The 24,024-nt window shown below is 41.4% G+C and overlaps 1 protein-coding gene across 6 annotated transcripts in view; it reads right to left on the bottom strand.

Moving 5' to 3' along the window:
- TRIM9 (tripartite motif containing 9) overlaps positions 1–24,024 on the bottom strand; it is a 93,688-nt gene that overhangs the window by 11,422 nt on the left and 58,242 nt on the right. For 3 of the 6 annotated variants that reach the window (XM_054567050.1, XM_054567052.1, XM_054567053.1), the window contains exons 4-8: positions 21,225–21,335; positions 20,089–20,242; positions 14,982–15,026; positions 11,453–11,610; positions 9,928–10,066 (exon numbers count right to left, since the gene is read on the bottom strand). In XM_054567050.1, the coding sequence (XP_054423025.1) occupies positions 9,928–10,066; positions 11,453–11,610; positions 14,982–15,026; positions 20,089–20,242; positions 21,225–21,335 (607 nt within the window). The remainder of the gene's footprint in view (positions 1–9,927; positions 10,067–11,452; positions 11,611–14,981; positions 15,027–20,088; positions 20,243–21,224; positions 21,336–24,024) is intronic. The other 3 variants (XM_054567051.1, XM_054567054.1, XM_054567056.1) reach the window with 1 other exon arrangement.

Here is a 24,024-nt window from a genome sequence, read left to right as displayed (position 1 = left end):
AGCGAAGGCACATCTTGGTAACATCTGAGGAGTAATCATTTAACTTCCCCTTGAAGTCCCTTGGGTTGAGAAACTCATCACCTTAGGGCAGCCTGTGTCAGGGTGTAGTTATTGCTTACATTGGTCTGGATATGCCTCATTGGAACATCCATTTATCAGTGTAGCACTACTATCTGGGACCACACAGAACAGATCACTAAGTCTTCAAGTATTTGAGGGTAGTCACCAATTCCCTTCAAATCTTTCCTTTTTGGGGATAAATAAAATCTATGTCCAGGCTTCCTTCTATGGTAAGGATTTCAATTCTTTAATCTCATCATGCCCTTCTGTACATGTTCAAAGACATGAACCAAAGACAATAGGACAATATTGGGAACAGTACTGACACTCCCTGGTTTAGTCAAATCACATTGTGCCTACACACAGCTACACATGTGTGCATCTTGTGTTGTACCATGGAAGGCAGGAAATATGTACATCCCACCCCCACCCCTTCCCTTCAAAGCATAAATACTGAGATCTGGAGAAGGTTTCTCAGCCATTAATATTCTATTAGTCAAGACAAATAGGAATGAGATTATCTTTTCTTTTTTTTCCAGGATACATGATACAAAGCCATGTTTTAGTTCCTAGCTAATATCCAGGATGATTGTCATTAGTTTTTAATGTCTAGATCACTGGACAAAGAGAAGTATCTCCTTAAAAGATTTTAATTTCTTGTTATGCTTCATATCATGCAGTGATCCTGTCTGCTGAAGAGCTTTGCTAAGTAGAATCAGTTTAGCAGGAAAGAGCAATGGAATGTGGTGTGCCAGCTGGGAACTGGTACGGCCACTCTCGGTGTATCTGCAACTCTGGGATGGGACTGTCTTCAAAATGGGAATGGGCTAAGGCACACTTTCCATCCACTCTGTCATTGACCATCATTTCTCTCTCGTCCTCGTCTGGATTGCTTTCCCTCCTCCCCTGGGATTGCTCACTACTGATTTGGAGCCTCTACTTGAAAGAAGCAATCAAGAATTATCAAAACAAAGTTTGACTAGGGGACCACACTTATTATTTATTGACTTTTGGGTTGAGGTGAAAAAAGAATAGGTGGTACTGTTTAGCTAACTGCATATTTCTTTTATTCATTAGCTAACATTTAATGATCAGCTACCATGTGCCAGACATTGAATTAGAACTGAGCAGCCGGGAAACATGAACTGCCAGGAGAGCTGACCACCAGAAAAATAATAATTTAGAGAAAATCTGTATTTTATATTATTGATTGATTTTTACTCTTCTGGGAGTTGGATTTCTTGACCGATTACAAAATATACAAAGTACTAAAGATTTCTATGAGTGTTTTGGAACATTTTGGAAATGTAAAGTACAGTATTTGAGGTATTATTTTTGGAATTGCAAGGGGAAAGGCAAACTGACAGAGATTCCTTATGACAGCATGTGCTAATCCAGCTTCTTCTGTGCCCTGGTAGATTCCTTGGTTATCTTCCTGTCTGGTAATGAACACTCCATAATTCCAGCAGCCCCTGGGCATTGGTCCATCAAGATGGTTGCATTTCAGAGCACAGCAAATCAAGACATGTTGCTAAGAACCTCACAAGGCAGCATGAAAGGTGAGTTTCAGTTCAATGACAAACCAGCTGGAAAAGCATTTGCTTTTGTTGGGAAGATTTTAAAGAGACCAAGAAATGGACAAAGGAGGCCAAGTTTCCTTCAATGCTCTAATAAGCATCCAAAGTCACAATTATGTAAATTATGTAATTTACAGTGGAAGGTGGTATTTTAAGCTTTCTTAAGTGTGGCATTAATTTCAGTTGAGAAATGAGAAACAAATCTGCTTTGAAACCTTTTATAAGCAGCAATGAAGCAGCCTCTTACCACCACTGGGACAACTGCGTACTTTGTCACCAAGTCCTCTGCTCCAATTAGAATACCATGGCATTATTTATAAGGAACTGTCATCAGGAGAACCAAAAATTCCTATATATCAAGTAGATAAAAAAATTCCAAAAGACTAACCTGCTCCCCAGAGTATCAACTGCAAAGCACATTCCCAGAACCGCCCCCCAAAATAGGATCTGGATCCAATTCAGTCCTATGGAACAATTCAGGAAGCTCCTTGGGATATCATGTATGTTGTCAAAATGAAAAGGAACAAAGTATCTCTCTTTTCTGGGCTCTGAGACCTGTCATCATCCCTCTCACCTTGGATTTTATAAAATCTATCCACATTTGCTCAGGTATGATCTACCTCCCATCAGGATTTTGTCCTCACAATGCATGTTCTTCTAATTAAATTATATTGGAGGAGGCTTTAAAGCTCTGAGTCAGGAAGAGCAAAGCAGAGGCACAGGAAAAATATCTGCAGTGAAACCGTAGTTTTCCTGATGGGATCCCATAACAGCTATTTTGATTAGTGTTGAAATTTCAGTGTCGAAGGCAGACCTCGAAGGCCTACGAAGACCCTTAGAGGAGGCAGGAGCTGTCTACCCCTGTTCATGGCATTTTCTGAGGTAGTTAAGAGCTTTCAGTAATGATTTTGAAGCAAGAAGCCACAGGAAAAAGAAGAGGGTACCAATTATAAAAAACTTAGAGGTCATCTGCTCTAAGTCTATAAATAAAACCAAACAAAAAACAATAAAACCCCACAACAACAACAAACTGAAATCCTGAGAGGTTAAGGGACACATTCGAGCCACACTGCCAGTTGTAGGGGGACAGGAGAGAGACTCAGGCAGGATCAATTCCTGCTGGATAAAATTTGGAGGGTGACAATGCCACTGTTGCTCTGTTGGGCTTTGGAGAGGCGTAAAGGGTAAAATTTATGCTGCCGGCCCTGGGCGTATACCAGTGGTCTCAGGGGTGATCAAGGTTTTTGTAGGTGACTTAGTATCATCTTTCAAACTCTGTGCTATATTGAAGATGAATCCTTCTCTAAATAGAGTAATTCTGTGGACTCTGGCCGTTAGGGATTGAAAGGCAAACACAGCACCCTGCTCTGGGATTTTGGCCAGAGGCGGCGCGGTGAGGCAGTCCCTGTTGCCTCTGAGATCAGACAGGGTTCCCCACCCCTCCCCCACAAGGTTCCAGCTTCTGGGTGTGTGGGTCTCAGGACTTCAGGGTTAAGACCGCAATACTTATGCTGATCCCAAATCACTGAAAAAGATCTGCCAAGAGATTTAGGGCAGCTGCCTTGGAGCCAGCCTGGGGTTCGATTCTGTCTGCACCACTGAACAGTCTCTGGGTTATTTCCTTTGATGTGTGGGAGAAGCAGCTATCACATTAGGAGGGTACTCTGATGCTGGGTCTAAGGGGGGGGGGGAGAATACATTTTTATCTTTATGAATAATGCTTTCTATGTCCTCTTTTAGAGAACAATTTCTGAGATGTAACATCAAGGATCCCAACCCTTTTATTGCCATTAGACAAAGCAAGCCTGGAAGTGTTGGGGAGATGGACTCCTATGGACATTCAGCTAAGAAGATGCTTAAAAACACTCTTTTTTCCCCCCACTGCTCTGAGCACTTATTTGCCGAAGTGCTGAAATTTACAGCTTTATCTGTAGCCCGGAAGATCTGGCTCCAACATTCCTTTTCCTTCCCAGGCAGTGACCTGGCTCTGCGGACCACGAGGGTCCCCTCATACCAAATGGGGAGAAGGGCCTGTCTAGGTAAGCGCTCTCGTGGGGTGGGGGTGGGGGTGGGAACTGGAGGAAGCTCAAGACATGAAAAAAGGACAGGACCTGAGGAGGAGCTCGGATATTGTGCTGGAAATGACAGCTACTCCCACTCCTCCATTTAAAAGCATGAATGTTTTATTCTTTTCAACAAAACTTGCATATGACTCTTTGAAAGTGTTAACGCCCTGTTTCTGGCTGGGGTTTCTGGATAAACACATGAGACAGCTACACAATGCTGCTTCGTTTTGACAGGATGTTTCAAACACCTGGCAGACAGACCTAGGGTTGTTTCCCCTCTTTCCTTCCCTTGAGCTGAGAGCAGATAGCACTTCCTGTGGTCAGCGCCCAGGTATACTGCGCTGGGCACTGGAGGCTGAAGGGCCAGGTCTGACACGTTACCTAACCTCTCAGAGACTCAATTTCAAATATGTAAAGTGGTGTATTATTAATAATAATATTTTCCTCATGGAGTGTGTGGTAGGCTGAATAATGGTGTACCCCAAAATGTCCACATCATAATCCTGGGAATCTGTGGCTGCTTTACTTTCTACAGTAAAGGGACTTTGCAGATGTGATTAAGTTAGGGATCTTGATTTGGGGGGATTATTTTGAACTATCCAGATGGGCCCAAGGTAAACACAAGGGTCCTTATAGAAGGGAAACAAGACGGTCAGAATCAGAAATTGGAAGAGCGATGCTGCTGGCTTTGGAGGTGGAGGAAGGAACCATGGCCAAGAAGTACAGGTGGCTTCTAGAAGCTGGAAGAGGAAAGAGATTGGATTCTCCCCTAGAACTGCCTGAAGAAACGCAGCCCTGCTGATACCTCATTTTAAACCCAGTGAAACCCATTTAGGATTCTAACCTCTAGAGCTGTAATGTGATAAATTTGTGCTGTTTTAAACTGCTAAGCTTGTGGCAATTTTTTAAAGCAGTAACGGGAAAATAATACATAGGGTAAATCTGAAATATTGCAGCAAGAGAACAGGGGTGTTCAGACATTAGTGATGGGTTCAGAGGTATAGTCTAAAGTCTATGTAGCTGTCATTTTTCATGGAATATTTTAATGGTCCATGAAGAAAGTTCTTAGAAGCATGACACAAAATGAATTAAGGTTTATCATCATAGGTTTTTTTTGAGGGGGGGTGTTGAGAGGCTTATTTCATATTGTGATTCCAGAAAGCCTTCTGAGTTATACCTAATACCTCATTACCAAAGATTCCAGATAAGATACCAACTTTTAAATGCGTAAGATGGAAATCTTTCTAAAATGAATTATGTAACTTCTTAATCAGAACATCTGCCATAGAATGTTCTCTTTTGATTTTTTCTTTGCTCTGTTTAGTTTTTCCAGTTACTTTTTCTGCTCAAAGCTACCAGCAGCCTCAATTCACTTCTATACCAAATCCTTCTTTTCCCTCCCAATGTGCTGCTTCTCGTGCTCTTTGTGAATGGCTCAATGAGGTCAGGGGAACTGTGCGTAAACTAAGAGTAAGTGAGAACAGAGTGAGGCCAGGGGCTCTGCTGCGAGGCTAACACAGGAGCTTCTACACCTGAACTTTGCCTTTCTTTTTTCCCAGTCAGAGGTCATTATGGCTTCTTTCTTGATGGTAAGATAACTATCTAGATTGTGGGGTAGATATCTTCGTTTTAGAGAGATCAGGTGGTACTACATGTTTTAGGTGCTCTGACCAGGTGCAGGATGTTCAGGAAGGAGGAAGAGTAAACTCACACTGTTTAGAGCAGGACCATGCCCTGAGGTCCTGGGGCCCAGCCCAGTGCCTGACAACATCAAGGTGCTCAATTACTGTTTTTGAATGAATGATGTGCTTTTCATAGTCACCTTATTGCAGATTTTGAAGTTTTTGCTTCGTATAAAGCTATTCTCTTTGTTTGGCTTTCTCTCTTTGTTCCTCTCTTTTCTGGGAAGTCTTTTTTCCCCTTTAGCTCACGTTCATTTTATCTGCAATATGTTGTATTTCATGTAGCTCTTAGGTGTAAAACAGACAGGATATTATTCCCATGAAAATATGCATTAAAAACCCTCTTTTAATTCTAGGTGAAATAAGTCAGACAAAGACAAATACCATATGATTTCACTTATATGTTGAATGCAAAAAACAAAAAAAGAAAACACCCCAAAAATAGAAACAGACTCATAGAACAGACTGATGGTTGCTAGAGGGGAAGGGTTGGGAGACTAGGTGAAAAATGTTAAGAGATTAAGAAGTACATATTGGTAGTTACAAAATAGTCACAGGGTATGCACAGTACAGCATAGTGAATATAATAAAAGACATAGTAATAACTATGTATAGTGCTAGGCTGTACTTAAATATCAGGGAGATCATTTTGCAAAAGATATGATTGTCTAACCACTATGCTATACACCGGAAACTAATACAAAATAATACTGAATGTTGACTGTAGTTGGAAAAAAAAAATAAAAAATGTAACTGAAAAAGTTAATCAGGTACAAAAATATCAAAAAATAAAAGCTACTTGTAAAACCTTCCAAAAACCCCTCTTTTAGAAACACTTTTATTTTTTTTTGAAACGTTTTTACTTTTAGAAGAGACTGCTTGTAGGTTAAAATTAAACTCTAACAAGTATAATTAAAGTGATAAAAAATGGAATGGCTCATACATTTCCGGTCCAAAATCTGTTTGGAAGGTGACTTGAAAATACAGATCAAAGACCTTAAAAATGTTCATACTCCTTCGTCCACTAATACCACTTCTAAGAATTTGTCTAAGGAAAATTATCATTTCACACGAAGATTTGTGTTAGAGTATTTACTGCGTGGAAGGTGCAACCCGTCGTGCTCTGGCCGCCTGACGGCTGCAGCGCCCCCTTCTGCTGGGAGGACTGCGGGAAGCAATTCCCCGGCTCAGCGGGAGACCTCTTTTCAGCCAATTAACAGTCTCTAAATTATGTAAGTCCGAGAAATACTACCTTTGGTCTCTTTCATTTTCTCTTCAGATTGAAGGAAAAGAAAAAGGAACAGTCTGTTTAGCTGGACAAAGGGAAAATAGGAAAAAATAGAAAAGTTTTCTATTCTCTTCTCAGCCTTTTTTTTTTTTTAGTAGCCTCTCAGACACAGAACAGACTTTTAAGTATTAAGAAGGTCTTGTTACATAATGTTTTTAATGGATATTCTTTTGCAGATGGTTTCAAAGACTGTAACACAGACATGATGGCTACTTAATGAATTACTTCAAAGATATATACAACCAGGGTTGTGGGCCATATTTTAAAATTTTGTTAACATTTTTAATTGTTTACAGTTATATTTCATCTTAAGTCAGGGTAATTTGGTTTAGACTACAACTGATCTTATTTGCATGGCTGTTATAGGTACATCCCAAGAACTTTGCTTTCAGGGAACTAATCAAATATGCACTTTCCTTTCCTCTTTTAGCAACACATTCTTTATAATTTGCATTGAATCACATGATTTTTCATTGCTTTCCTGACCAATTCTCCTATTCAAATTGTCTTCTTGCTGGTCCCCCTTCCCTCTTTCGCACTGTCATAAGCTGCAAATATGCAACTATTCGTGTGTCTAGTTCTTTAAGGCCTGTCTCTCTTCCCAGGCAGCAAGGGCAAGGTCTGCTTCATACTCTCCACCCAAAGCCCAGTTCAGAGTGGGCACTTATCAAACACTGCCCAACAAATAGATAAACAAACGAATTTGCTTTAAAACAAATGATGAGACTTCATAACAGTGTGGACATTTCTCTGCTAATGTTACCTTTAGGTCAGCAGAAGGTTTTGCGACAGTTCAAAGAGTATAAGTGATAAGTGATTAAACCTCAGACTAAATGCATGTAAATACGAGTTCGATTTGCTGTCACCTATGAATTGTATCCTTCTGAGATACAGACATTTTGTTTTGAACTTTGGAAAGGGATTAACTGCTGTTAAGAAGATACAAAAGATTTTGTTACAGTAGAAAGTCAAAACCAACCGCCACATCACCCCCAATAGCAGCAAAGAAAAAAAAAATCTTCTAAGTAAACCTTTTCAGGAACTATAGAAAATAATATTAATAAAGTGTAAGTTCAGTTAATGTATCAACACTCCATCAATAACATTTTTCTCATTGACTTCTAAAAAACAAAAACAGGATATATTCTTGAATTCTATAGGCTTTCTGTATAGTTACAGATTGATTAAATAGTTTATTTTCAAAAATGAGCTGTTCATTATATTTTTTCTTGCTTTCTAAATCTTGTCTTATTGTTTAAATGAATTAGAATGAGGGAGAAACAAATAGAACAAACCAAAGTTATGGAGAAAGTATGTGTGTGAACTTTATTTCATTATGAGAAAATCACTTCTGTGCAGTAACAGAGAATACTGATATCTACATGATAATGAGGTTTTCTTTGTATTTAGATACATACCTTATATTTGTACACAAGATATAAAATTCATGGAGGAAATTATTTTCTACAGTACAGTTTCTTTGTTGGAAGAGGACTTGTTCCATTAGTTTCTTTTAGAAAACGACCCCCAGTTCTGTGACTGTGGTACCAAGGATCGCAGTTCCAACTTTGTAATTTATTAGACACCATAATCTTATGTACAGTAAGTGAAAGCTAGAAACTACATCCTCCTGCAGGATGAAAAGAGAGACGTAAGTGCTCAGGCTGCTATGCTAATAATTGATTTTAGCAGAATAGTATGATTTCCACGTATGAATAGAAATAGTTTTCCCGTAAGTCTGATGACATATATTAGTAACATTGCTGCAGATGGTTTCCCTCCTCTGATGGCATGCACCTCGCTCCTCAATCAAATGCCCTGTACACACAGGGGAAACCAGGCCATCACCATGAAGGGCCTTCTGCATTGCATCTGAGAACCCTTGGGGGGCTTTAGCGGTTAGCATGGTACCTTGGGAAAGGAGGCAACTGTTCCCATCCCAGAGAGAAGCTGCTAAAATGATCATTCCAGGGGAGGCTCTAGCTACCACATCCCTGTAACCCAAATGGAAGCAGACCATGTGGGCATTTTCCCTTCAAGAAATCCTTCTCTTTGAATAGCATCCCTCACAGACTTACGACCACTCCCCACGCATGGTTTTCACAGCCAGGGGCCTGTCAACCTTGCTGTGGGACTGGAAGTTGTGCTTGTTTTTAACCATGTGGACAATTTTAGGGGTGACTGGCACAGGCTCAGGTTTGTGGGAAGTGGGGGAAAAAAACACACCACCATAGTTTTTTTAGCTAATGTCTTGGATTTGACCCAAATCAACACAATTAGTTCTGCAGAGGGAAGTTATGGAGAATGCCGGTGGTGTTGGGGGCAACTTCTATAATTAAAATCATACCCAGAAGTTCTGAAAATGCTTTGGCACCAACTAAAAATATCTCTTCATAGTTTTAATTTCATGTGTCACAATGGCTTTTAAAATGAAAACGTTAAAAGCCTCAGAGGTGATACCTGGCCATCATATTCAAGCCTCTCTTCTGAGATGGATGGCTTGCCTTTGATGACAATATTTACAGTATAGCCAAGAAGCAACTAGAGGCTGCCCTTTCATGGTGGCCCTAGGCAGCCTAACCAAGCCTAGAGGGGCTGGCAAAGATGCAAATAGCGAGGTAATGTGGAGTTGCTGGTCTCTTCCTGTCTGGTGCCCACAGGAAGCCTCAGTCCTGGTGCTGCTGGCCCGGGGTTTGGGTGTGAAATGGAAGCAGTCCGTGCTGGTTAAGCCAGGGGGCGCCGACAGGCCCTCTCGGAACAGCTCTAGCACCCCAAACCCATTGGAAGCACAGTCAGTCAGACAAATCCACAGCTGGAAAGAACCTCGGCCCCACCCTCAGGAACAAACAAACAAGCACTAAAAGGCAATTTAGAATCATCTGGGCAAAACTGGCACATGATGTGTATCGTGGAGGATGGGAGCCTGCCCTAGAGCCTAGATACATTGGTCTCACATACCGGGGACATTCAGACCTTCATTGTTCAGCTTCTTCAACTGCAGCTTATTTAGAGTGTTACCAAAGGAAGCCGACGGCCCAAGCCATTTGAACTGCCGCTGTGGACTCTTTGGTTTGACATATCCACATACCATGGGCTCTCTAGCGGCGGGAGAGGAACAGCGGCCTGTGCCAGAGTGCAGAGCAAGTCATGGAAACACTTCAGAGTGTGGGCACTGGTGGGGTTACCTCCGGCTCGCCAGCCACGTTAGACGCCTCGCAGCTCTCGCTCTGAGGGGTACTGCTGAAGGGCCTTACCCTCAGACGTTTGGAGGACCAGGGTCTTGCTGTACTGGCTGACGCCTGTTTTGTTGAAGGCCTTGATGCGAGCGTTGTATGTGCTGTTGAAGTGAAGACCATCCACGGTGCACATTGTCTCCTTTCCAACATACACTTCCTGAGGGTTAACAAAGAACAGGCCACCATTTAACAAGAACTGTGGTGAGGAGTTAGGGAGGTAGTGTTGCCCAGTGGTTAGGAGCAAGCGCTTTGGCATCAGCCTGATCTAGATTTGAATCCTTTGAGATATTAGGCCATTTAATTGACTGCTTTTAGTCTCAGTTTCCTCATCTGTAAAATGGGCAGAGTAATACCCACCTTATGAGGTTGGTGTGAAGATTACACAAGGTCATGTGGGGAAGTTGACTAACATAGTGCCTTGTATTTAGCATTAGCATTGCAACTTAATGAACGGGAGTTATTAGCAACTAGGATTTAAAAAATTAAAACTGGATGTTACAGGCAGCATTCTACTTATTATTAACATGGCATTTATATAGTGTGTTACACTTATGGGCTCTTTATCAGTGTGATTTGTGAAAAACAGGCTTGAAAACCTGAGGCTGGCTCTATGCTCCATTAAAGACCTTGGGAACTGTTACAAAGACTATACACTCAAAGCCATAGGACTATAGGGTTTTGTTTCATTTTTTAAGATTTTATTTATTTATTTTTAGAGAGGGGAAAGGAGGGAGAAAGAGAGGGAGAGAAACATCAATGTGTGGTTGCCTCTCACATGCCCCCTACTGGGGACCTGGTCCACAACCCAGGCATGTGTCCTGATGGGGAATCGAACCAGTGACCTTTGGTTCTCAGGCCAGTGTTCAACCCACTGAGCCACACCAACCAGGGCAGGACTATAGGTTTTCATCACAGTACAGAAGCAAGGGGGAGCAAAGAGGGAAGGGAGGAAGAATGACATTTCAAAGGCTTAAAATAAATCCTAGCATAATGCATCTTTAGCATAGGTTAGGCATTTACCTCCCTCTTTAGCTGTTCACTTTGCATGCAACATTATGCTGATGTAATGAGTAAAAATAATTCACATTCAAAGCACAGCCTTAAAATGACAACTCTCCAGTGGGACGCTAAGAAGATGGGAATCTGGGATGGCAGCATGCTAAGAATTTTATGTGGATTATCTAACTGACTCTTAACAACACGTGAGATACATGTTATTGTTATCATCCCCATTTAAAAACTGAGGATGTGAAGGCTCAGAGAGGTTAGAGACAGGCACAGTCCCACAGCGAAGGGACGGAGTTTGGACTTGAATGCAGGTACACTGACTCCAGAGCTCGCAGTGCTGCATGTACTTTTTCTTAAGAAGGATTGTTTCTATTCAGAGACTCCTTCTTCCACCTTTGATATGGTACAAGGGGAGGCAGGCCCTGCCAAGATGGCCTGTCCCCAGGAGAGGTGGTATATGTGGGCCTGAGACTCCACGGTGGGTCCTTGGAGGGGTCACCGGTTTTGGTCAACAAGGAATAGGTGCTCGGCTTACCCGGAACTGACCACCATTGCCGTCATCCAGCTCCAGAATGTATCCTTCAGCAGGCACAGTGGACAGAGGCGGCTGCTTCCAGGACAGCGTGGCGCTGTTGTTGTGGGTGCAACACTCCTCCAGCTGTAGGATGGGAGTTGCTGGGACTGGAGAGGAAGCTAAACAGAAATTAGTGTAACTCTGGCTTCTGCTGAGTTGCAAACATTTCAGTATCTTGGAATGATAAACATCCCTCTGATACACACTTGACAAAGTAGCTCTCCCCTGGGTGCTGGTCTCCAGGAATGGAGCTGCTTCCTAAGCTACTGTGTTGCCTTTTCCCAAGCCCAGGGTGGTGCTTCCCACCTTCATTAAAGGGGAGACAAGTGCTCTGTTCTCGCTCCTTTGAGCATCAAAGACATCATCCCTAAGGAAATGTTTTACACGAGGGACAGACTTCCAGTCCAGCTCAGCCCACTAAAGCTTATTTAACCCAACCATGGCTGATAAATTTATCATACCATTTATTCTGAGCCCTAAACCCCAAGTTTATAAACTTGGAATTACCTATTCTGAAAAATATCTTTGAAACCACTATATTTCTAAGATTCTCTCATTTTTTTAAAACCAGTGAGTCTACTCAAGGCCTTGTGCATATAAGTAGCTAAGATAGTATACTTTTGAAAATTTGGTATCGTTGACACAACAGTTATTTCTCAGATTTGAAACTTCTGAGGAACTTAACATCATTCTTTCAAGGTAGCTATACCTTGAAAACAGCACTAGCTCAAGTCCATTATTTCTGCAGGTATAGAACAGTCAACCTTGAGCCTACAAAGTAGTATGGGAGCAGATGAGGCCTGGCAGTGGAGGGCCAAGGCGTCCTTGTGACCGTGTGAGAACCTGTCAAGTGTCACTGGTCACAGTATAACCCTGTCTCCATTTTGTGCTGAGTCTTCTGTGTTACTGAAAACTGCAGATTAGTTGAGCCTTCAGACACACAGACAGAGAAATGTTAGGTAATGAATAATCCAAGTTCCTAATATACAAACTTAATATACATATCTGGGAACAACGTTTTTAGCAACTGCTTAATTTTTTTTTAGCACCAAAATGTGAATTTATTTTTGTAGCACTTTAGCAATAGGAGAGAACAGTTTGGATCACATCCAGGGACATTTAGGTGAACAAATGCTAATTGTAGAACACCTGGTATGCTGTACCAAAACTGGACTACAAATGTCATGCATTGAATTAAAGATCTGCTCCTTGCCAGTCACCCCAAACAAGAAGATGGTTAATTTAACAGCAGTTTAGGAAACAGGTTCTCTGGTAGATAACCTAGAAGGCAAGAGCAGAGACTATACTATGAGAGATGTGAAGGTGAAGTGGGTCAATTATACTTAAGAAAAGAATGTGATATAGTATGAGAAAACCATACCTGAGTCACTAGATCAAAAATAATCAAGTTAAAATTAGGACCAGTTATTGGAGGTGATCAGTTTAGGAAGACATCATGTTTCAAGTATCAATGATGTGGAGTTCAGGTGGAATCTTATTGGAGGACAACGGCTTCTGTAGCCTCAGAAATCCCAGGACATCTGGGACGTGGAGGATAGGAGATACAACCATTGCCTTGTTCAACAGAAAGACTACAAGGACTGGATGGAGGAAAGGCGAGACCTAACTCCCTCTGATGACTCTAATGACCATCTCTGTACATAAACAGGTATCACCTAGGAGTTGTAATTAAAGAGTTAACATTGGGTTATTATACATGTTAGGAAGCCATTTTGTCATTTAAATACGTTTCCTTATAAAAAGAATACGGTTTAATATATTAACTGTGGTGTGAATATGAAAAATTTAAGTGAACCAGTCTATGAAGGGTTTCTAATAACATGGAATAATTCTCCTTTGCTGAGAAATGCCGGGTCTGGTTTCAGGAACTGTAGCCCTGCCGACGGGTGAGAGGGCCCCCAGGCTGGAGCTAATCAAGGAGGCCTTCGGAAAATAGGCCACTGAGGAGACAAAACCTGTTTCCCTGGCAGGGACTGCCCTCACATCACTCTGCTTGGCCCTGGAGGATGGCTGGTTAGTCAATGACGGGTAAGACCCCTTGATGGAAGGGGCAACCTAAGACAGGCACAGCCACACTGGGCATCAGGGAAAAACTTAGGGGGAACACAGAAAGGGCAAAAAGACCCTCTCCCACCCCTTGGCTTTGATATGGCCAGGGTCCTCATTCTATTTGAAAGAAGTCTCCTTATCTCTTGGCGGCTCCCTCCCCGCGACTGGCTCAGGTCTGAAACAATACTGGAGACAGCCCTACACTGGATCTGGTGGTTCCTGGGGAAATGAGGCCTAGAAGTAAATTCTTTAAAGCATGCTTTGTTCTTCCTTTAAAAGCTATGGTAACCAGCTCATGCTGGGAAGGAAATTTACATTATTCACAGACCCTGACCCTAAAACCTTTGGTGCTCTCATGTTTACTTGTCTCCTCTCGGATCCCATAAATCGGTGTGTTCCTGTCATTTGTTTTCTTCAAAACATCATCTATTTTCTGTGAATATTAGCATACTGATGTAATGAGATCACCTGTACATTCCTATTACCTGGCCCCATTGATAACCCTTTTAATAAAAGCCTTTGGACAAAGGGGTTCAGGGCCTTCTCCACTAGAGGGAAGAGCCATGTCCCCTCTCCTGGCAGACAGAGAAGGGTCTGGAATGATTTATTATTTCCCCCCATCTGTGACAACCCTGGGACGGGCTCTGCGGTATCAGAGTCCAAACTTCCTCCTCAACTGGCCCAAGAACAGGGACCTGAAGAGTCCCTCTCACACTCCCTGGGGGATATTTGCTCTCAACGGCCCTTATTAGTTAGCGCTACCATAAACCCACAATTCCTAGGATTCTGCTTCATTAGCTCCCCTATTAGTCTTCATTTTCCCTTTGTCCATATTTCAGGAAGGTCTACCGTTCATCAATTTTAAAGTCAACGCATAAGATCACAGTAAGAAACCAATAAGATGGTTTCAACTTGAACCATACAAATGCTTGCAATGTCTCTGATAAGAAACTCAAATTTCCCTGTGTAGACATAGGTATAATTAAAAAATTAATTGAAATACATGGTGTCATGTATAATTAAAACATGTGAACTTCATTTATAAGTCCTCAGTGCATACACTTTAAAAGACTAAAAGGATAGAAAAAATCGAACCACTTACTAATCTTCAGATCTTAATCTTGTTCCAGGTTTAAACAAATAAGCCAACACAAAATGGAGAGAGTGAGCGCGACACTAAATGTGGGACCCTAGACACGTGCGCATGTCTAAATCTCTTTCTCAATGTACTCACAATTATTTCTTCTTTTTCATTATTTACCCCAAAGTGATGTTGCGTATAAAAGGCAAATGTGATAACATTAAGGCTGACATTTTAGAAAGACGTATTATATAGTGGGTATTATATCACCCCATTTAACTTTATTAGGTATAAAATAAATGGTCTACAAGAATCCAAAGTATTTCCAAATTAATTTACCTTTTGTGTTTTGGAAATGGATAGCATCACAGTTCCTGGGCTGAACTACAAGAAAAAAATGTTTAATTTTATTGAAACTCCTGTCACTGAAGCTGCCGTAGCTCTGTTAATCATGAACACTTTTACGGTCATTCCTAGACATCTCTGTTTTTTCCTAAAGAACTGATTTCTCCTCACTGATCAGAGCTCTAGTTCTTAGCAGTCTCTTAGCCCGTAAAATCAGGCTTCAGGCTAAAAGTCTCCTCTTAGATAGGAAGGGGCAGCTGTTCTTAACAACTTCTTGAAGGGGCCTGGTGGAGCTATGGCTCAAAATTAAATTTCGCAACAGTGTCTTTTTATACAAAAGTTTTCAAATGTTTTAATCTTTTAAAGGCCATTCTGGTTCAAATTACATCTCAGATTTTTTGTATTCATTTAATCTTCCCCCTAATCCTTCAGGTAGTGAACAGTCATGGTCTTCTAGAATTCCTGTGTGATCGGTAACAGGACATGTGAGGAAGGGAAGTTGGCCGTCCACCCTCGACATGACAAAATAATGACAGTTGATGCTTTTGGGCACTTACCGAGTGCATGACAGTGTGGTGAAGAGTCTTCTGTGTGTTCACTCATTTAGTTTTTGTAACAATCCCACAATAACAGATGCTGTTATCTCAATTTTGTAGATGAGGAAACTAAAACACGGAGAAGTTTCCTGGCTAGTCAGCGGCAGACTGGGATTTAAAGCCAAGCTTTCGTTGCATTCCCCTGCCTCTCTAGTCTGCTGTTTAGTAAGAGCGCACTCGAGGGGTGTCCCCAGAGCAACTTCCAAGGGGAATGTTTCTTTTTGGTTTCCATAGGGGAACGATAAGGCTTCCCAAGTATTGATGTTATAGATTATGAAATATTCGACTGTAGGACCTATGGTGGTTGGGAATGCAATTTTCCTGAGTCACCTCTGAAGTTTCCTTTGTGAACTGTCATTCCTGTTTATGGTTGCTGAACAATACAAATGGCACGTGAGGAAAGTTTAGACTTTAGAGGAATGGAGGAGTGATAAGCTATTTCTGGCAGTCTGTCACTAGTACACTGTTAGGGATAAACATGAACACAGGTTTTGAGGACATGCCTTTTAGGCCCCCAGACCATGAACGGATTACATGCATGAACAGATTATATTCAAGTCATTGTGTGTGCTCATTTCCATCACTGCCAAACCTCTGGGTGCACTTCCTCTATGATTTATTGGACAGCCTGTTCAGATCACACCGACCTTGCCCATGACCTTGGCGCATACTCAGAGCTCTCACATTCAATATGAGTTAATAAAGATAAATGTGTTTTAGGTGAGTAGAGGCACTTAAAGGGATTAACAACCATTGGTCTCTGTGCTTAAAAGGTGTGGTAGAGTGTAAGTCACTGTTTCATCCTGGTTCAGAAGGGACACATTGGCATTTCATCTCAGCACCATGACTAGAGAATCTTGGGATACTTTGTGTATTTAGACAATTCTGGGATAATATTTTTCCAAAAGGGGGTAGGTATCTGAAATCTATTCTGAACCAAGCAGCAGAGCCCTTGATGGCCTGGGAAAAGAATCTTAAAGTTTTCTTCCCATGACCTGGGAAAAAGTCGACAATACCAACGTGGAATTAAGGGGAAACTAAAAATAAATAAATAAATAAATAAATAAATAAATAATAAAACACAGAATATAAAGCTTAATCTGTTGTCTATTATAAAAGAAAAGCCTGAGAGTGCAAACACCACTCCCAAGAGTCTAGAAAGAGGGTAAGAGGATTTTCTAATCAAAATGCAACTGGAAAACCTATCATTGCAGTTTAGGGATGTTTGAACAAAGAAGGTACCAGCATTATCCACTTAGATTTCAATTGCTTGGGGGTGATGTGAAATCAGAAAGAACAGATTAGTAAAATCCTTAGTTAATAGCATAATTTTAGGCAGTGCATTCTTGCTGAATAGTAGCTGGCCTGAGTGGAAACATAAAAATTAACATCGTTTCTATCTTCTTCGGTATCAAGGAAAAAAAAAAAAGGCATTTGAAATGAAATTTCAAAACCTGAGAGATGCTAAAATTTTGATTCAAGAAGTAAGCAGAAATTTTAGTTTTCAGTTTGGATTATAACTTCAAGTGCATATTTTAAGTAATTTTGAAAATATTTTAACTTCCTGCTATAATCCACAATTAGAAGACAATTGGGACAGTTAGAAAATGTATTGCATGACACATACTGTTAGTTTCACCATGGTATGTAAATTTTGGTCATTTATACATGGATTTTGGGGTGCAGTTTCTTGAGATGTTTTTACTGATAAGTAAAAATGTGAAGTGGCAGTTTATTAAACTATGAATATCTTTAAAAGAGTCTAATACTACACTGATACAGTTGTCTATATGATAACAGATATCCAAGAGGCCAGAAGTCTTCACCAAGCCAATCAAGTCCCAGGGCATCACCAGCGCTGGCCGTTTCCTTCCATCACAAGCATGTGACAGATAAAAATTACTCAGATTCTACGGAGGACTGGGCTCTCAGTGAACTAATTAAACTTAATGAGCACAAAACAAAGCATATAAATTAGCTCTGCAGAGGGATACTACTCTCAGAAGTAAATTAAGATGAAGTGTTAAAAAGGAAAGAAAAAAAGGGAATAATCCCGCCTCATACCAAATGGCCTGTTTTATTGCCTTCATAAATAACTGCTCTGGATAATTTTGTGTTCCAGGTGACTTTCTGCTGTGCGTTCTGCATGACGGCCTTGAGAGCGCTTGGCCATCCTGTGCTCCGCGTGCAGGCTAGCGGACGGCACACACAGCTGCGTCCACGCTTCCTTCTGCCTGCTGCCTGACTAGCCAAGTGGCAATGCTTTAGGAATGCGGTCTGTGGTGCACAGACATGAACCTGAAGTTTCCGTACCAAAGGAAGAGCTCGTTCACTCCAGTGCAATTTTTCCCATCCTACCAAGTGGCCTGGACTCCACGGAGGGCAGACGGAAATGACTAAAACTGACAGTGAATGGGGGAGGCGCGGGCTCTGCCAGCAGATGGAAGCATTTCAAACACCCGAGGCTTTTACCCTCCATCTGCCCTCCTCTCCTGCCAAGGCAATCACCAAGGCTAATTGGGTTGGCTCGTTTTTCTTTTTTTCTCTTCCACCAATAGCCCTTACGTTGCCCTTTGGTGACATATTTTCTCTTTTGAGCTGTTGGGGACATAACCTTTCAATGATTTCATCTCACTGAAAGAACTGGGTACAGAGAGATGCCGAGGGAAGGGAGTTTACCTGGCGCTCTACGCACTACTCAGATGGCTGCCTTTCACAGGCTACAGTGTAGGTAGGTCTTAGAGAATGAAATTTAAACAAGAAAGAAATGCTGCAACAAATAATTAAACTTCTTAAATTTAAGAGAGGAATTCAGTTATTCCTTGCCGAAGCCGCTTGGTAAGGCACTAACTGTACAGCACCAACGGGCAGTGGTAGGCGTGGGCCCCAGAGCCGTGCTCCCTGGGTTTGAATCCGGGGCCCCGCACTCACTAGCTGTGTGAGCTCAGGCAAGTAACTCAGGCTTCCTGTGCCTCAGTTTCCTCAGCTGCCAACTAGGACTGTGAGAATAAAAAGAGTTAATCCATGTGAAGGGTTTAGGAGAGTGCCCGATTTGGGAAGCGGTCAATAAATGCTAAACATTTTTGTTAGTGCAGCAAAGTATTTTTGTTTATAATCTATACATGACTTACTTCAAATATGAATGAAGGCCTCATTCCAAAGCAAAACATACTAAACAAAAAAATGAGAAAACTGAAGACAAAAGGGGGCAAAGATCCATTAAAATGGTGAGAGAAGTACAGGTACCAGACACAGGGTGAGTCTAAGGGTGTGATGGAGGCCATCGGCAGACAGCCTAGAACTTGCTGGGCTGTATGGTTCTGCCTCTCTGATAAAGGAAGCATGTAGATTTTCCCTACGAAACAAAAATTTTGAAGCACTTACTTCTAAGCTATTTATTATGTGGATGCTTAAATTGGAGGAGTAAAGAGCAAATCAGTTTCTTAAAAAACATCAGAAAACGACTGAGTTCTAGAGATGGAGAACAGATCGGTGGTTGCCAGGGACTGGGGATGGCGGAGGGGCAGGGCGTGGGTGTGACCCCACGGGCTGGCCTGAGGGAGCGCTTCGTGGTGATGCAGTCGTTCTGTGCCTCGGCTGCGGTGGTGGTTACACACCTGACAAAATGGCACAGAACTAGACACACACGAGGTGCCAGTGTCACTTCCTGGTGTTGACATCGTATGATAGTTATGCAAGGTATAACCGTCGCTAGACACTGGACGAAGTGTACATGGGACCTCTCCTTACTATTGTTGCAACTCCCTGTGAATGTATCATTATTTCAATATGAAAAGTAAAAAAAACCTATCAGATATATTTTTCAAATGCATATTACTTGCACTGCCATTAAAATATTGCGTGATTGGCTTGAGTTTTTATTTTGATTGGCAAGAGTTAATTTCTTTAAGATAATTTTAAATATTTTTACTTTTCCTCAGCCACCCCAAAATCTCAGAGATCTTGACATATTCTTTAATCACATAAATAAAAAAGTTAAAGTTTATTTTTCATTTTCCTTTTCTCTCAGTAGCTAGACTCGAATTTTCCTGACCAGTATTGGCAAGCCCCTGATCCTCTCCAATTCTCACTAATCCACGTTCATCTGTTTGCTCACTACGTCTATCCATGTGAAAGCAGTCATTTCAATTCTGAAGTCCCTTGATTTTTATCAATATTTCTGGGTTACTTTCTGTAACACAATTATATTTATGTACAGTGATGCTCGCTCTCTCTTCCTATCTCATTTTTTGTCAGCTATTCTCTAATGCTGAGCCTCTGAAATCTCTGAAGATTCTCAAAGTGATAAGCACTGAGTTTATATGAATTTATCTGACTTTCTGAGAGGTGGATTACACAGCTACATTGTACGGTAAGACGGGAGCCACCTCTCAGGTGACTGATAAATCTAATATCTGCCTTTTGTTTGCCTATACCCTGCTTCAAGCACCAGTCTTCACTGCGCTGGTGCTCTGGCTGGCGGTGGGGGGAACCCAGGCACCCACCTTTCATCTGCACGAAGTCCAGCTGGTGAATGGACTGCAGCAGAGGGCTGTTGTCCAGACTCAGGTCGAAGTCCGTGGTCATCCTGGGAGTGAGCGTGCCTTTCCCCCACTGGTCCTCAGTCAGGTGCACTCTCCTTATGAGGGCGTCAGAAATCTAATCACATCAAAGACCACAGCCTAAGAAATACACCACCACATTGGACACAGAACTCTGCTCCTCAACTCTCTTAGGGTGTTACTGCCACCTTCCTTGGGGCTTACGCCATCTTGTCTCTGTGCAGGTGGGAGGAGACTGTTAGGATGAGGGTGGCCCAATCTGGACACTTTTGTAAGTCAGAGGCAGTGACATAAATAATTAACAACTGTTAATTGCTCTAATAGACAAACCTGGATATATGATCATGCTATTTATGACTGATCGACTAAAACCCAATAGTTTATACAGAGGCAGCATATGGTAATCTGTATAATGGAATTTCTTCCACTTTAAGACATCCTCTTCCTGTATCACTCAGTTCTTTGGCAGAGAACCCTTTCATTTCTTACATTTGGTCTCTGCCACTCTCGGCCAGCTTGGTAGAAAGTGAGTTGCAAGGGATCTACATATTCCTTAATAAAAGGTCCCTTAATCATTGGGATTGAAACAAGTTAAATTCAGCTGACATCACAGCATCTCACTAAAACAGTGAACACTGAAGAAGCTGTGAGACATCCAAAGAATGAAAAACTTCGCCTTCTTTGTGAAAGCACTGATTTACCGGCAGAAGGAGGTGTCCAGGAGACAGAAACGTGGCATACTTAGACGTTTCTAGCCCACAAAATTGTCCAGGAAAAGGACACAATTCTTAGGCAATAACTCTGCTTTGGTGAAACTTATATGGAATTACGTTTTCATGTTAAACAAAAACAGAAACAAACACACAAAAAAGCCCACGCACTTCTCAATCTTGTAGCACGAGCGGAAGAGACTCCCAGGACGTCAGGGCAGTTTTGCAGGCACCGCGCACACTCAGCAGTGTGAAGGTAGGTTCTGTTACGGAGGGACCCACGTCTAGCCAGAGCACTGGGAGTCTGGCCTTGGTGGACTCAGTCTCCTGGGAGACTGAGAATCTGAAGCGGAAACTAACTGTACTGACCTGCAGAAAGCCGCTGGGATCGTTTTCCTTAATCACCTCCAGGCAGTACTCCATGAGGCCCGTGGTCTGGCGCAGTTTCACTGTGCAGTGAGAGATCTGATCTCGAACCACCTGGGAGTGATGACAGAACAGAATGGTCCAAGATGGCAGAGAGCAGACAAGATGCAAACTGGGACCTTGGAAAGCTTCTCTAAACCGGAACCCAAGAGCACCATGGAATGACACTAAATTTATGAGACTACTTTGCGGTGACGTCTGCAGTGGACAATGGCCCCAAAGGACAGGTTGGATAATGGCTCTAACGGGAACTTGCAGTAACAGGCCCCGTCAGAAGGGCTTGCAGAATGAAATCATCTGGTTACCTCGGCGCCTCAAGGGACACCTTCCACAGGTCCCCCTTGCTCCCTCTTCTGGGAAGCTGACAACCCTGAGCTGCTGTACGTGGGGGGGTCATGGTCGGCCTGTAAAGGAGCTGAGCAACCTGAGGTTAGGCTGCAGCTTCTGCCCTCCCGCACAGTAGCCCCCCTCCTCCCACCCACTGCCTGCCCCTTCCAAACAGCAGGCAGCAACATCGGAACCCAGTGCCTTTCTTGTTCTGATTTTCTTTCTTCAGGTGGGCGTTGAGGTGGGACTAGAGGTGGAACTTGCTGAAAGACAATGAGCAATGACAACTGAGCGAGAGAAAAGATGAATGCAGAATTAAGTTTTAAGAATAACCCACTTAGAAACAACTCATTTTGGAAAGCAGTTTTAGAGGCTGCTCTATTTGCCAAACTGTGAGTCAGCTTTAACCCAGAAAGGCAGTTTCTGCCTCTGGGAAGTTGCCTTTGCCCAGTGTCAAATGCACAACAGTCTCTGAAAAGTTTCTTTCTTTAGAAATGCTCATCTTCTGTGTCCTCTGCTCAGTGACCCAAATCCTGAAGTGGTTTCTGAAGCACAGAATTGAGTAATAGTTTTCTAGGAATCTCAATCACTCACAACCTAGGTATTTTATGCTATTTTGCAAAAGTCCCCAAAACATCTGGCATTACAGATTTTATAGCTAATAACTAAAAGGAGTTTTTAATAATAATTCTTTAACAGCTTTTAATGATCTTTAACAACTTTTCCTTGTTCCTTTTTTTTCATTTTTTATTATTAATTTATTTTCCTTTAAAGATTATTATATACTTTCCAAAACATTTGGAAAATAGATGGGGGAAAATGGCAAATTATCTCACTTGTCTGATGTAAATTTTTAAAGCATTTGATATTTCCTTTTAGTTTTTTGCCTTGATTTATTTATAGTTGCACAGAGCATGTGACAATTTTACCCCCTTCCCACTTATCACTCTATCATAACACATTTTTCACATTGCAATCAATAAATGATTGGCTACGTAAATATCCCATTGAGTGGGCTATCATAATATATTTAACCATTTCTGTTCCCCTATTTTTGGACATTTAACTTCTTCCTATTTTTTTGGACCATTCATTCATTATTACTACTCTTTATTTATAATTTTTTTATTGTGATAGAATACACATAACATAAAACTTGCCATTTTAACTATTTTTATTTGGACCATTCTATGGTAGTAAATACATGCATACTGTTGTGCAACCATCACCACCATCCATCTCCAGAACTTTTTCATCTTCTCAAAAGGAAACATTGTATCCATTAAGCAACTCTCTATTCTCTTCTCCCTTCAGTCCCAGGCAAATATCATTCTATTTTTTGACTCTGGATTTGACTGCTCTGGGACCCTCATGTAAGTGGAATCATATACTATTTATCCTTTTGTGACTGGCTTATTTCACTTAGCAAATGTCTTCAAGGTTTATTCATGATGTAACTTGTATCAAAATTTCCTTCTTTTTAAGACTGACTAATATTCCATTGAAAATATATACCATGTTTTGTTTATCCATTCATCTACTGATGGACTCTTGGGTTGCTTCTACCTTTTGGGTATCATGAATAAAGCTGTTATGAACATGGGTGTACACATATCTGTTCAAGTCCTCATTTCACTTATTTTGGGTATATACCCTGAAGTAGGATAGCTGGATCATATGGTAATTCTTTTTAAATTTTTTGAGAAATCATCATACTGTTTTCCACAGTAGCTACATCATTCTACATTGCCACTGGCAATGCACAAGAGTTCCAATTTCTCCACATCCTCACCAACACTGATTATTTTCTGTTTCTTTTTAAAAAAATAACAGACACTCTAATGGGGGTTCAGTGCTATCTTATTGTGGTTTGAATTTGCATTTCCCTAATGACAAGTGATGCTGAGCATCTTTTCATGTGCTATTGGCCATTTGTATATTTCCTTTGAAGAAATGGATATTCAAGTCCTTTGCCTATTTTTAAGTTGGGTTATTTTTCTGCTGTCTTCTGATGCACAAAAATGTATACATTTTCATGAAGTTCAATTTGTTTACTTTTTCTTTTGTTGTGCCTTTCGTGTCATATCCAATACATTATTTTCAAAGCCAGTGTTGTGAAGTGTTCGCCCTAGTGTTTCATTCATTTTGAGTTAATTTTTATATATGGTGTTAGGTTTATCTTCACTCTTTTGCATGTGGAGAGCCAGTTTTCCCAGCATCATTTGTGGAAAAAAATGCCCTTTCCCCACTGAATGGTCTTGGAACCCTTGTCAAAAGTAATTTGACTCTATATGTGGGCGTTTATTTCTGGGCTCTCTATTCAATTTCAGTGGCCTGTGTGTCTGGCTTTTTGCCAGTACTATACTGTTTTGATTATGGCAGCTTTGTAGTAAGTTTTGTAATCCAGAAGTAAGAG

Source organism: Pteronotus mesoamericanus, unplaced genomic scaffold, assembly GCF_021234165.1.
Source record: "Pteronotus mesoamericanus isolate MK-2021 breed Mesoamerican mustached bat unplaced genomic scaffold, CSHL_Meso_final contig_182, whole genome shotgun sequence".
Classification (NCBI taxonomy): Eukaryota; Metazoa; Chordata; class Mammalia; order Chiroptera; family Mormoopidae; genus Pteronotus; species Pteronotus mesoamericanus.
Note: the sequence above shows the minus strand (reverse complement) of the source record. Positions and strands in the feature narration are given on the sequence as shown.